We start from the raw sequence: 14,003 nt of genomic DNA, 5'->3' as shown, positions 1-14,003 counted from the left end.
TTAATTTTATTAAAACATGCTATACATAGGTTTCTAATCTTGTTTGTCATTGTACCTAGATAGTTCATTTAACAATGTAATACAAATTTCTAGTCCTTGAAATTTATAATTATCAACTGTATAGGATAAGGAAATGCAGGTTAGTAATTAGTCACCTATTACAATTAAACTTGTAGTTACATTAGGTGTGTTTTCATAGTAAAACAAAGATACATTTTCAATAGACAGATCATCTTCAAACACTTCAGAGATCTACAGAATATGGCATTTAAGATGTTTTAATAACATAGGTTCTTTTTTAAAAGACAAATAGACATGTCTGCTCCTGGCTGCTACTTTAGAGAAGATGATGGGCTTTGAAGAAATTCTACATTGAGTTTGCTTTCTTTGTGGCAAAAGTAAGCCACTTAACAAGAACGTGCCCTTTCCTCAACTGCTTACAGTGTGCTGTCCTAATGGGACAAGCAGGACACAAAAGAGAGTGACTGCCAAATCTTGCCCAGACAAAGAGGGACAGTGCTTCAAAAACCCTGCTTCATAGAAAAGTCTGTCAAATATTCTAGGCTTGTAGGTCAAAGATGGATGCTCCAAAATTGCAGAGGAACTTTGGGTGACTTCCCAGGCAGTCACCTGTTTCCTGTCATTACTCACAAGTTTTGGAAGTTGCTTGCTCACATTTCCTGCTTACTCAATATTATTTCCTTCTTGGGTCTCTGAGAGAACTGAAGACTAGATAGTTATAGTTTTCCTTGTTTACCAGACACAGAAAACATATTATGATAGAAAGTAAATTAGGTACAAGACTTTGGACTCACCAAGATAGGATAGATAATGGAGTATTTTCTCTGAATTTTTCAAATGCAAATGGACTAGATATTGTTGATGTATTTACTGCTTGTATATGTTCTATATAGTTATTGCACATATATATATATATATATACACACACACACTTTCCTTATATTAGTTACAGCCTTTTTATTTTAGACAAAAAGGGGAAATATAGTGGTATATTATTTGTGTTTTAATGAATAAAGCTTGCCTGAAATTCAGTGCATAACAGCCACACTAGTCAGCCATACAGGCCAGGCAGTGTTGGTACACACCTTTAATCCCAGCAGTCACACTAGTAAGCCATAGAGGCTGGGCAGTGGTGGTGCATGCTTTTAATCCCAGCACTAGAGAGGAATACAAAATGGGAAGAGACATGTCATAGTTACAGTCTCATTCTGAGATTCCTGGAAGCAGGATGACTATTTCAGACTGAGAGAGAGAGGTAAGAGCCAGTAGCTGGCTGCTTGCTTTTCTGACCTTCAGGTTGAACCCCAATGTGCGTCTCTGGATTTTTGTTAAGCCTGCTACACTATATGACAAGAATTTTAAGCATTTGAAGAAAGAACTTAGGAAAGAGATCAGTAGGATTAACATAGTAAAAATGGCAATCTTATCAAAAGCAATCTACAGATTAAATGCAATCCCCATAAAATCCTAACACAATTCTTCACAGACCTCAAAAGAACAATACTCAACATCATATGGAAAAATGAAAATCCCACCATAGCTAAAACAATCCTGTACATTACAGGATCTTCTGGAGCTAACACCATCCCTGGTTTCAAGCTCTACTATAGAGCTATAGTAATAAAAACGGTTTGGTATTGGCATAAAAACATACATGGATCAATTTGAGTTGAATACCTTGACATAATCCACCCAACTATGAACACCTGATTTTTGACAAAGAAGAGCCAAAAATATACAATGAATAAAAGAAATTATCTTCAACAAATGGTGCTGGCATAACTGGATAGCAGCATGTAGAAGAATACAAATAAATCCATATCTTTTTTGCCCTGCAAAAAACTTAAGTCCAGGTAGATCAAAGGCCTTAACATAAATACAGTTTCACTGAAGCTACGATAGAAGAGAATGTGAGAAGTAGTCTTGAAGGCATTGGTACAGGAGACTACTTCCTGAGTATAACACCAACAGCATAGACCCAGAGATAAATAATAAGTGGGACTTCCTGAAAAGCTTCTGTAAGGCAAATGTCATTGTCAGTATGACAAAATGGCAGCCTATAGAATGGGAAAAGATCTTCACCAACCCCACATTGGACAGCGAATTGATATTCAAAATATATAAACAACTCAAGAAACTAGACATCAAAATACCAAATAATCCCATTAAAAATGGGATACAGATTTAAACAGAGAATTCTCAACAGAAGAATCTCAAATGGCTGAGATACACCTAAAGAAATGTTCAATCCTTAGCTATTAGGGAAATGCAAATCAAAATGACTCTTACACCTGTCAGAATGACTAAGATCAAAAATGCTAATGACAGTCTATGCTGGAGCAGATGTGGGAGTTAGGGGAACACTCTACACTCTTAGTGGGAGTGCAAACTTGTGCAGCCACTTTGAAAATCAGTATTGCAGTTTCTCAGAAACTTGGGAACCAATCTACCTCAAGACTCAACGATACTGTTCTGGGCATATACCCAAAGGATGCTCTAATGTACAAGGACACTTGCTCAACTATGTTCATTGCAGCTTTATTTATAATATCAGAAATGGGAAACAAGCTAGATGCCACTCAACCAAATAATGGATAAAGAAAACGTGGTACATCTACACAGTGGAGTATTACTCAGTGGAAAAAAACAATGGCATCATAAAATTTGCAGGCAAATGGATAGAACTAGAAAAAAAAAACATCCTAGGTGAGGTAACCCCGACCCAGAAAGACAAACACGGTATGTACTCACTCATAAGTGGATACTAGATATAAAGCAAAGATAACCAGGCTACAATTTCCAGCTCCAGAGAAGCTAGGTAAAAAGAAGGACCCTAAGAGGGACACATGGATCTCCCTGGGAAGAGGAAATAGATGAGATGTCCTGGGTAAACTGGGGGGTTGAAGTAGAGGGGGGGGATAAAGGGAGGGAAACATGAGGGATCAGGATGGTTGAGTTGGGGGCAGGATGGAGGGTGACAGTAATGAAAGAGATATCTTTTTTTTTTTTTTTTTTTTTGGTTTTTCGAGACAGGGTTTCTCTGTAGCTTTGGAGCCTGTCCTGGAACTAGCTCTTGTAGACCAGGCTGGTCTCGAACTCACAGAGATCCGCCTGCCTCTGCCTCCCGAGTGCTGGGATTTAAGGCGAGCGCCACCACTGCCCGGCTGAAAGAGATATCTTGATAGAGGGGGCCATTATGGTGTTAGGGAGAAACCTAGTGCCAGGGAAACTTCCAGGAACCCACAAGGACGACCCCAGGTAAGACTCCTAGCAATAGTGGAGAGGGTGTCAGAATTGCTCTTCCCCTGTAATCAGATTGGAAACTACCCTAATTATCATCATAGAGCTTTTGTTCAGTAACTGATGGAATCAGATGCAGAGATCCACAGCCAAGCACTAGGCTGAGCTCGAGGAGTCCAGTTGAAGAGTGGGAGGAGGAATTCATGAGCAAGGAGGTTCAAGATCATGACAGGGAAACCCACAGAGACAGCTGACCTGAGCTTGTGGGAGCTCATGGACTCTGGACCGACAGCAAGGGAGTTAGCATGGGACCGAACTAGATCCTCTGCATGTGGGTGACAGGTAGCTTGGTCTTTGTGGGGCTCCTAGCAATGGGGCCAGAACCTGTCCCTGAAGCATGAGCTAGCTCTTTAAAACCTAATCCCTATGGTGGGATGCCCTACCCAGCCTTTACGCAAGGGGTAGCAGCTTGGTTCGCCTCAACTTGATATTCCATGCTTTGTTGACTCCCTTGGGAGACCTTACCCCTTCTAAATGGAGTCAGAGGAGTAGATGGGGGAGGGTAGAAAGGAGGTGGGGGAAGGGGACTGGAGGAGAAGAGGGAGGGGAAACTGTGGTTGGTATGTAAAATAAAAAAAGTCTTGAGTCCATGGGTAATAAATGAGCTGGACATACCAGTCCAGGGCTTACTGGCTTACAGATGGTCTTTTAAACCACAGAATGGCTGAGATCACCAAAGGATATAAATGAAGAAAAGATGACAAAGCCTAGAGAAAATTTTAAGAGAGTAGAAAACTATGAAATGCTGTTTTTTGTTAATATTTTACTTCTTTTCTCACCCCCATCCCCACTTAATTTATTTGACTATAAAAGTGATAAAGCTGTGCTGAGATTAGCCTGTGTATGCCTAGATCCAGAATCAAAGATTTCTCTTCTTTTTCTCAGCTGTGCTAGATGACTGTGTTTCAACTGGTCCCCACACTTGCAGTGTTCCTCATATGATACAGTGTGCCACAGTAGTTTTTTTTTTTTAAAAAAAACCAAAGCAATTTAGCTTGAAAAAGAATTTTCAGTAAAGACAATAGTTGTAATTAACTACTCACCTGGTGAAAGAATTACAATTCTTGATTGGAAATTATAATGTTGGAAGTTTTATGCTTCACAGATTCAACTTTTTACATAGAGGCTTGGGCTAAAAATGAAGTAGTGAGATTTCTGTGGTTTTCAACATGAGGAGCATATACCTTTAATAAATTGTGTCCTCTGTTTGGCTTTCAGATACTGATGACTCTATTTATGCAAAGTATGTAATATCATATTAGTATACATTACAGTATCTGATTGGTATCTTACTGGTATCCTTCTTTGCTACAATAAAAGGACACATTCTAAAAATAGCTACAACACACATGTGGAATCTCACAGTCACATAATCAACCATTTTACTAAATACAAGCATTTTCATTCACATACAGCTAAATAAAGAATTTTTCACATTTCATTACAGTGCACAACAAAGTGAGGCAAAGAATACAGTACATTTTGTTCTGGAATATAAGACAGTCTAATCCAACATGCAGTTGTGATCATTGTTACAAGTTAATCTTTTCTTTACCTATGTAGGAAAATAGCTTCTAAAGCTTTATCCTCAGTATTCTATGAACACCTGATTTTTCACACTTATTTTCTAAAACCCATTTATTGCAGTGACAATAGTACTGAATTCTACTAAAATGATTTTAAGATTTTTCTAGAATTTATTCAAGCAGTTAAATTCAGCCACCTCTGTTGCATCTATGTTGGGTATTTTGAAACCCTCATTTTAAAAAAGTCAGGAATGGGAAAGTATATTAATGTAGTTCTGTCAAGAAAGCTGTAGACATGTTTTATTTCTACACCCCACCCCCTTTTCTAAGTTGACAAGAATATCGTCAACTCTCATTTATCCACAGGATAATCCTAACTTTGGAACCATCTAGACACAAGTATAATTGTTGAAATTTTGTGTCAACTCACAAAAAATGTTGTTTGCCTTGCCTTCTACAACCAAGAAGCTGGCAATTTAAACTGTGTGAAATGAATATAGAATAAATGACCACTTCACCTGCAGTTGATGTTGTGAATTGGTCTAAGATGATTTTGGTTATCCAAATTGGAGCAAAGGTGGCAGAATGCTCTTGCATAATTTTTATTATTTGGTTTATTTTAGCTGAAACAAATTCCCAGACTTTTTGATGCACACATATTCATACTGAACTTGAATAGGATATTGCAAAAACAGTTTGCTGATCTTTCTACCACAACGGATATGAGAAACTTGACTCTAATCAGAATAGTTTTCTTACTGTGAAAAGTATGGCTTTTGCCTAGCTGAACTGGCTACAATCCAAAAAGTAATTTAAAGCATCACTTCTTTTCAAGAAGATAATGAAATTTTCATGTCAGCCATTCTAATTTGGTGATGTGGTTAGCTGTCTGTTCACCTGAGAATTAAGAGCTGACTCTCTCGGGTAGACAGGAACCCAGTGTAGGTACATAGCAGACAGGTGGCCAAGGTTATTGTGGGATGAGTACTTTATCCGCATCCCACTCCCCATTATTGTATTTGGTTCCTTTCAATAAAATGTTTAGTTTGTGAGAAGAACACTTAGAAACTCACACAGTTTTAATGTGTTTTCAGATGTGCAGTTAATCCCTTATTTAATGCCCTCTTGTCAATAATACCTGAATGGGCTTTACCTTTGATTCATTCCTAGATTCCTGCAGGATTATAGTTGAGCTGTAAAACAATAAGGAAAACATATCCTATCATGTAGAGAACATTAATTTATAATCACATGACTTCCAAAGCTAACTAATTATTTATTCATGTAACAGCATTATGATCCAGTGGAAAAAATCTAGGAATCAGGTAGACTTGGTTTTTGCTTTCTTATTCTGTAAAATGGGGTAAATAAAAATCTCACAGGACTATTACGGTGATCAAATAGGTGAAGTAAATCAATATGCAGGATTTTTAAGGGTTCCAGGGCCACATGTTGAGCAAATATTCAGTACAGAACCAATGATCAAGGACTTGACTCAGGGCTCTTTGTAGACAATCTCTGTGTTGTCACTGTCAGTGCCTAAAGAAGCAGACAGTGTGCTTCCTTTCAGATTGTAGTTTGCTGATGCAGTGAAAGTCCAGGTATGGTTAGAGGACACACATGGTCATTTTACACGGGACAGTTTCTTTCACACAGTTCGTTCGTAACTCTATCTTGAGAGTGTACACTTTCTCAAGTGTGATTAATAACAAGGTGTGAATGACTTCCCTTTTCATAATCACATCATTTTTACTAGACTGCTCGACCTTGTAAGGGCCTTATTATTCATATGGGCCTTTCATTTTACAGTTGAACTGTTAAAAGTGAATTACTGTGTTTGTATCAAACCCAGGACACATCTGGCATGGTATTATCATTGAATAAATTGATACCATACTCTTCTTTCAGTTATTCTAATTGTCCTCAATTTGATACTTGATTTCCTTCTACATGTTTCTTTATGGTCACCACATCTACAAAGTTAAAATACCAAGGAACAGTTTTTCTCTCTGTAGGTATGTTTTCCTGGAACCTAACTTCCAAAACCCCAGACCCTTAATATGTGGTTCACAAAGGGCACACAGAGCAATCATTGCCAAGCCTGGGCCATAAAACAATGTCTAATCTAGCCCATGTCAGCAATTTAGTCCCTCAATCACAGCACCTGGACTCCCTATGTACCCACACATGAACCTGTCAGAGCTCCACCCCTAGGAAGAAGGCTCATTTGTTATTCAAAGGTTGAGTTCTCTTCAGTCACATAAGGATTCTATTTATTTCGGTAACTTTTAAGTTCAAATGGGAGAGTATTTATTGAAAATATAAGGGTTGACTAGCACAAACATCTCCTCTCTGATTTGATAACTTCTTCTGAAGAGTGAACCACATTTGGTACAAATCCACTCTTCACCCCTTCCCAACCCTCCTGGATTGTAATCTCCCCTCTTTTAACCAGCTCATATATGTCTCTTGTCAGGTCTGTGAAGGCTTTCTCCACATTAATGGCATCTCGGGCTGACGTCTCAATGTACTTCATGCCGTATGCAGCAGCCAGTTTCTCGGCCTCGTGGCGAGTCACTTGCCTCTGTGTATCCAGGTCACACTTGTGACCCACCAGAACAAATACAATTTGGTAGGGCTGAACGTGTACTTTGGTCTCTTCTAACCACTCATGGACATTCTGGAAGGACCTGCGGTTGGTAATGTCAAATAAGAGTAGACCACCTACTGAATTCCTGTAGTAGGCGCGAGTGATGGATCTAAAACACAAGAAAGAAGTAAAGAATAAAGTTCGTGCCCAAACTCCTTCACTCCAATGAACTCAGTGTATGCTAGTGTTCCTGGTTACTGACAGTCTTTTAGTAAATATAAATGCCATTCTATAACAATAACGATAAATTTTCAATTGGGTAAAATGTTAAGATAACCCTTCCTAGAAATGAATGCTCATGAACTTTCAGGTGTTTTCCCTTGATCCAGACATTGAAAGAACCCCTAGGAAATGACTGAGTTCTATTTTTCACCACAATTATTTCCCCTGCTTCTAAATCTGAATAACTAAAACATAATTTGCAAAATAAGGCATCTGAGTTATAGAGCAATCATAAAGCAAAATGAAATAATGGGCATTAAAGTGTTTTTTGATGTGGCAAGTGTTAGTAATTTAAAAGAATTTTCAAGAATAAGATGATTTTACTATAATGAATAGAGATTATAAATATAATTGATGAACCAAGAAAAGTATCTTGCAAGATATTTCATTTTTCTATTTACCATTACTCCATTTCTTTGTTTTCATTATTGCTAATTTTTTCTATCAGATATCACCAATAACTTCTATGAAGAGAAAAAACAATCTTGTTTTATTTCCCAAGCCATGTGGGAATGAAAAAATGTGGATGGTAAAATGTTCTGGGACATGGCTAGAGAGATGGCTCAGTAGTTATGAGCATTGACTGCTCTTCCAAAGGACTAGAACTTGATTTCCAGCATCCACATGGCAGCTCAGAACTGTCTTTAACACCAGTTCCAGGTGATCTGACATCCTCTTCTAGCCTCTATGGCCACCACGCACTCACATGATTCACAGACATCTATGAAGCCAAAACACACATACACATAAAATAAAATAATAAATATTAAAAATTGTTCTGGAGAAAAATGCCTAACACCACTACTCATTGACAAAATTCAGAGAGGTTGGTTGAGGAGGTACTAGCTGGGAGAATCCGCCAAAATAGTCAAAGCATTCCCATCAAGTTATATTATTTAATTTGAATCATGTAATTAGGTTATTTCTAAAGCCTACTTGTATATTTATGGTAATTCTCAAACAGAAGAAACATCACATATTTTAATTTCTTGAGTTGATGAGCCTCATTATAAATATATATTATTGTATCTTGCTTAAGAATGTAGGAGTATGAAAAGATGTAGAACAAATTGCCTCTATAATCACTTGTTTTAGACTATTGCAATTTTTGAAATCTATGTCTATATTTAGGATTTCTGTCTTCTCAGATGGGTATGATAAATAATGAAGAGCTCTCTATGGCTGAAAATTTATGAAAAAATGGCCTATGTTGATGGAGAAATATCTAGGGAATTGCAGTCCAAGAAAAAGATGGTATGGGTAGGCCTTACAAATGAGTTCAAGTCTCCAGAACCAGCGAGATTAACCCTGGGGAATTAAAATATTTCTAATTCCTTTATGTTTGAAGATTCATTCAGAAAGATAGTTATATCAGAAAAAGTTCTAATTTGTGAAAATGTTGCTTTGAGAAATCAATTAGCAATCAGTCAAAGCTCTAGAATATATTTATGCATTAGTAATTTGTATTTAGCACAGAAAGTATCAAAATGTTTTAAGCATAACATAAAGCACACAGAACTAGACCTCTTCCCCGAATAAAAAAAAATCATAACATGAAAAAATAAATGACAAACTGGGGAAATATCTTACAACATAAATGACATAAAAGGGTTAATATTTTTATTAGACAGAAGTCCAGGCTGGCCTTCAACTACTCATCATCCTCTTGCTTCAGCATTCAGGGGGCTGAAATTATAAACATGTGCCACCACTATTGGTGTTGGGGTTATTATTTTTAGTATATAAAGAAGTCCTAAAATCAATACTGCATAATACATAATGAGTAATAAATATAAACAAGCTGTTCAAACAAAGACCCCAGTAAACATATACAAGATACTTTTCTTTATTTATGAGAACTTGTATAAAGTATTTGCCAAAGCTTTGTACAAGTGAGAAGTTAGAGGCAACTTAAGTTTGTAAGTATTTATTACCTGTATTCTGCTTCAGTGACCTAACTGGTCCCTTCTATGCTCAACTAATGTTCAGCAGAGAATGAGTAAATGATATAAATATAGGGGTATAGAATCCTTTTGCTCTGGTTCCTGCTGCTCTACCTTACTTTAGTTTAAACTGTTCTCTGCAAACTTTTTATGTACTTTGTTTTCTGTCACTTCTGTTTTTATTCATGCTGTTTCTCATCTCTGGGCATTTTCTATCTCTGTTTGGGCTTCACCTTCTCCAGTTAAACTTCTCAACTCTGTATCCATACATAAAATCACAAATACAGACTAAAAGGAAGAACAAAGAATTGTGAGAGAAAAATAACCATACTCACTGATTGCCTAATAAGTATCCAGTGGTACAGTAGGGAGTGGCATATAAATACAAACAACAAAACGCTCTTTTGTGTGTTGCCTCTGTATGTATTCCTTCCAACTATAGTAGTACTGAAGTTCTCAAAAGGTCAGGGGCTCTGTATATTATATTATATTATATTATATTATATTATATTATATTATATTATATTATATTATATTATATGGCATTCTCTTATGTGAGTAACCTCACACTATTTTCTCAGAAACAGTTTCACTCTCTGGAAATTGAATGTATGGTGGTTCCAAGAGAGAATCAATTGATCAGTCTCTAATTCCTTTATTAGAACTCTCTCTCTCTCTCTCTCTCTCTCCCTCCCAAATATAAATAGAGATATAAAAAGACATCAATATATATCTAATCTATCTAGTTTATCTACTTACCTACATACCTACCTAGCTACCTACTTACAGCTTCCAGTCATATTAAGATGACTTGAAAATACTGTTATAAACTATGGAACATGGGCTCTGATTTTGATGAATTATATAGTAGTCAATTCCAGACGATTCATTAGCTACCAAAAAGCAGGTTGATGGAGTTGTGGTGCAAACAATGTGTTAATAATGAATGGCCTTCCCCTGCTTGGGTGCTTCTTTTCCTGCACTGAACTCCTAGCAAGCTCAAAGTGAGCTTGAGCAGAAGCCCCAGGAACCTTGCTTGTCACCTCGGCGACATCACGAAAAGAACCAAGGAAATCCTTTCTCCTCAGGGGCCAGATGAGCACCAAAGACACCCCCCTGCCCCCTTCCCCCAACTGCTCGCGCGGGCCCGTGCTGCACTCCCACCTGAACCTTTCTTGACCCGCTGTATCCCAGATCTGGAGCTTGATGCGTTTTCCTGGCTCGATCTCCACCAAGCGGGAAAAAAAATCTACCCCCACGGTGGGGTCTGAAACCTGAGCAAAGCGGCCCTCGGTGAAGCGGCGGATTAGGCAGGACTTGCCCACAGTGGAATCGCCGATGACAATGAGCCGGAACTGGTACAGCCAAATGGCCTCCATGTCCGTGGCCTGGCAGAACTCTTCGGCCCGGGCCTGGGGAGGCGGAAGGGGGCGCCCCACCAAGGCCTTAGCTCTGATCAGCCCTTATTTGGCTTGGCCGCGAGCACATCACTGGCCCAGTAGCCCGAAGTAAGGTAGGCCCAGGCGCTATGGGAGTGGAAGGATGGATGCTGTGCTCGCAAAGGTGATGAAATGGCAGCAGCATCAGCACCACGCACTCTGACTCATCACCAAAAACCGGGTTACTGTAATTCTTCGCGTAGATGCGACACTAGCTCCACCACACTGTTTGTAAGAGGAGCGCATGAAAAAACGGACAGGAGACTACTGTATTCCCTTCTTGATTACACCAAACATAAACATCTCCTACTAATTTAAATATTTCTCTGCCGTTAAAATTGCAAATATAGTTCATTTTCATTAAAGTTAAATAAAAAACACAAAAGTCCTTAATTAAATAATTGTCTAAATATTTCTATGCTCAAACATGAAAATATTATTCATGCATATGCATGTGCATTTATTGCTATTTCTTTAAAAAACATACAAAAATGTACTTTTAATCTGATACCTTTTGTGCAAATAGCAAAATATCATAGGCATCTCTCTATTTCCAACTCATTTTTAAAAGACTATCCATATTGTTTTCCCTAATAGCGCTCCTAATTTATATTGTAACTAGCAGTGTGCAAGGGTTCCCTTTTACTCTACATCTGCACAGGCACTTGTTAATTTTATCTTGTTCCCTCAGCCCCATGGAGAGCATGAACTCAGTGCTCCCATTACCACAAATTATACAGTTGAGTTTTCCCACATTTGGGGAAATCGCAGAGTCAGCACATCCTGAGTGCAATGGATAAGCCTCATCTGGGTAGACCACCTTAGTGATCATGGTATCTCCTCTCCCAGATAAGTATCTGTTTATCTTTTTGATAATAGTCCTTCCTCCCTTGTTGAAGTGACATTCTATTACGATTTACATTTTATGATTAATTACATTGAATAATTTTCATATTCCTTTAATGATCGTTTGCATTCATTCTGAGACATATCTGTTTAGATTTAATGTTTAGTTTTAATTGAGTAATTTTTATTTTGATATTGAGTTTTTGAAATCCCTCCTGTATTTTGAATATCAACTCTTTGTCAGAGGTATGCATTGCTAATATCTTCCTGTTCTGTAGTCTGTCTTTGCACTCTATCAAGTGTTTCTTTTTTTATGAAAACTTTTTAACTTTATATAACTTATTTGTCTGTTTTTATTTTTGTTTCCTGTTCTTTTGGAGGCTTTAAAGAAGAACATTGTTCATTGCAATGTTCTGAAGCATTTTCCCTGTGTTTTCTTCAAGATTAATAATTTCAAGTACTTCATGTCAGTATTCAATACATTTTGAGTTGATTCTTGTAATGTGAGAAATTGAAAACTAGTTTCAGTTTTATACATTTGAATATCTAATATTTTAGCACTATTTATTGAAAGAGAAAAACCTTTTTCTCAGTGTGTGTCCTTACCATCTTTGTCAAAATAACTTGGCTTGAGATTCATGGATTTACTTCTCAGCTATCTTTTGTTCTATTGCTGTATGCATTTGTGTTTATGAAAATACCATGGTGTTTTGATTATTACAACTTTTCAAAGCCAGACAGCATTGCACTTTCTGCTTTGTTCCTTTTGCAAAAAGTTGCTTGTCCTATTATTTTTGTGATTCCATATAAAATTTAGATTACTTTTTGAACTTTGTGAACAATGTCATTGGTATTTTAAATCTTTTTTTCTTTGCATGTGCATGTGTGTATCTCTGAGAGAGAATGGCACATGTGTGTAGGTGCTCAAGGAGGCTAGAAACTCCTCAGAAGCTGGAGTCGCAGGCATCTAATGTGGATTATTGGAACTGAAATTCAAGTCCTTTGCAAGAGCAGCAAGTATTCTTTACCATAGTGCCATCTCTCCAGATACTTAGAATGTCATTAGTATTTTGCTAAGATTACATTCAATCTGTAACTCTTTAATGTAGAAATTTTAACAATATTGATTTTTTTCAATCCAGGAATATTTTATAAAATTTTGTGTCCTTTGTCAACTTCTTTCAGTAATGTTTTATAATTTTCAGATTAGAGCTCGTTCACCTAAATTTGTTAGTATGTATTTTACTTTGTGTAGAGCTTATAAATAAGATTTGGTTCTTGATTTCTGTTTCAAGTAATTTACCATTGGTATGTGATAATTTTTTATTGTCAATTTAATTGGTTTGAGAATTACCTAGGAGATTAATGAAACACATCTCAGAGTGAATCTGAAGGGTATTTTCAGACAGGGTTAACTAACAGAAAATTTCATCTTTTCACCTGTCTCATCCCATTTCCCCTCTTTTCTTTTCTCCTCTTCTCTTTTCTCTCTCTCTTTGTCCTGGCCATCTCAATGTGATGTGAGCTGCTCTGCACTATCACCCCACCCCCACCCACCATGATAGAATGGAGAAACTGTAACTATGAGTCAGAATAAATCTTTCCTCCCCCTTCCTGCATCAGATAGTCGTTAAACCACTGAAAACTGTGACTAAAACTAACAACACCTCCATTTCTGAATACTGATTTTCTATCCTACAACTTTGATGATCTCATTTATTACTTATAATTTTGGTTGATCTATAAACAGAGCAGTTTGATTTGTTTTCCAATTTGGATAACATTTCCCCCCTTATTTCTGACGATTCTATCTAGGCCCTCATGCACTATGCTGAATAAAAGTGAAAGTAGGTATTTTTGTTTTGTTCCAGATCTCATAAAGAAAACTTTCAACTTTTCCTAATTCGATATAATATTAATTGATGGCTTGTTCTAAAATGGTCTTAATCATGTTAAAGTTACTTGTGTACTTAATTTGTTCAGGATTTTAAAGATGAAAGATGTTGAATTTTTTTTAAATATTTTTTTTTATTAAGAAAGAAAAAAAATTTTCCGC

At 37.0% G+C, this 14,003-nt stretch overlaps 1 protein-coding gene and 1 non-coding gene across 2 annotated transcripts; both read right to left on the bottom strand.

The window, feature by feature from the left end:
• Positions 1-4,690: 4,690 nt before the first annotated feature.
• On the bottom strand, positions 4,691-11,264 carry Rab39b (RAB39B, member RAS oncogene family). The gene is made up of 2 exons (XM_005370657.2): positions 10,827-11,264; positions 4,691-7,606 (listed from the first exon to the last, which is right to left on the bottom strand). The coding sequence occupies exons 1-2, from the start codon at positions 11,039-11,041 to the stop codon at positions 7,180-7,182; spliced, it is 642 nt and encodes a 213-aa protein (XP_005370714.1). The 5' UTR covers positions 11,042-11,264; the 3' UTR covers positions 4,691-7,179.
• Positions 11,265-11,798: 534 nt separating this feature from the next.
• Positions 11,799-11,958, bottom strand: LOC113455679. The gene has a single exon (XR_003376671.1). It is a non-coding gene; the product is annotated as a U1 spliceosomal RNA (small nuclear RNA).
• Positions 11,959-14,003: the final 2,045 nt, after the last annotated feature.

The sequence above is a fragment of the Microtus ochrogaster genome, unplaced genomic scaffold (genome assembly GCF_000317375.1).
Source record: "Microtus ochrogaster isolate Prairie Vole_2 unplaced genomic scaffold, MicOch1.0 UNK85, whole genome shotgun sequence".
Lineage (NCBI taxonomy): Eukaryota > Metazoa > Chordata > Mammalia > Rodentia > Cricetidae > Microtus > Microtus ochrogaster.
The sequence above is the reverse complement of the archived record's forward strand: the minus strand, read 5'-3'. Positions and strand labels throughout refer to the sequence as shown.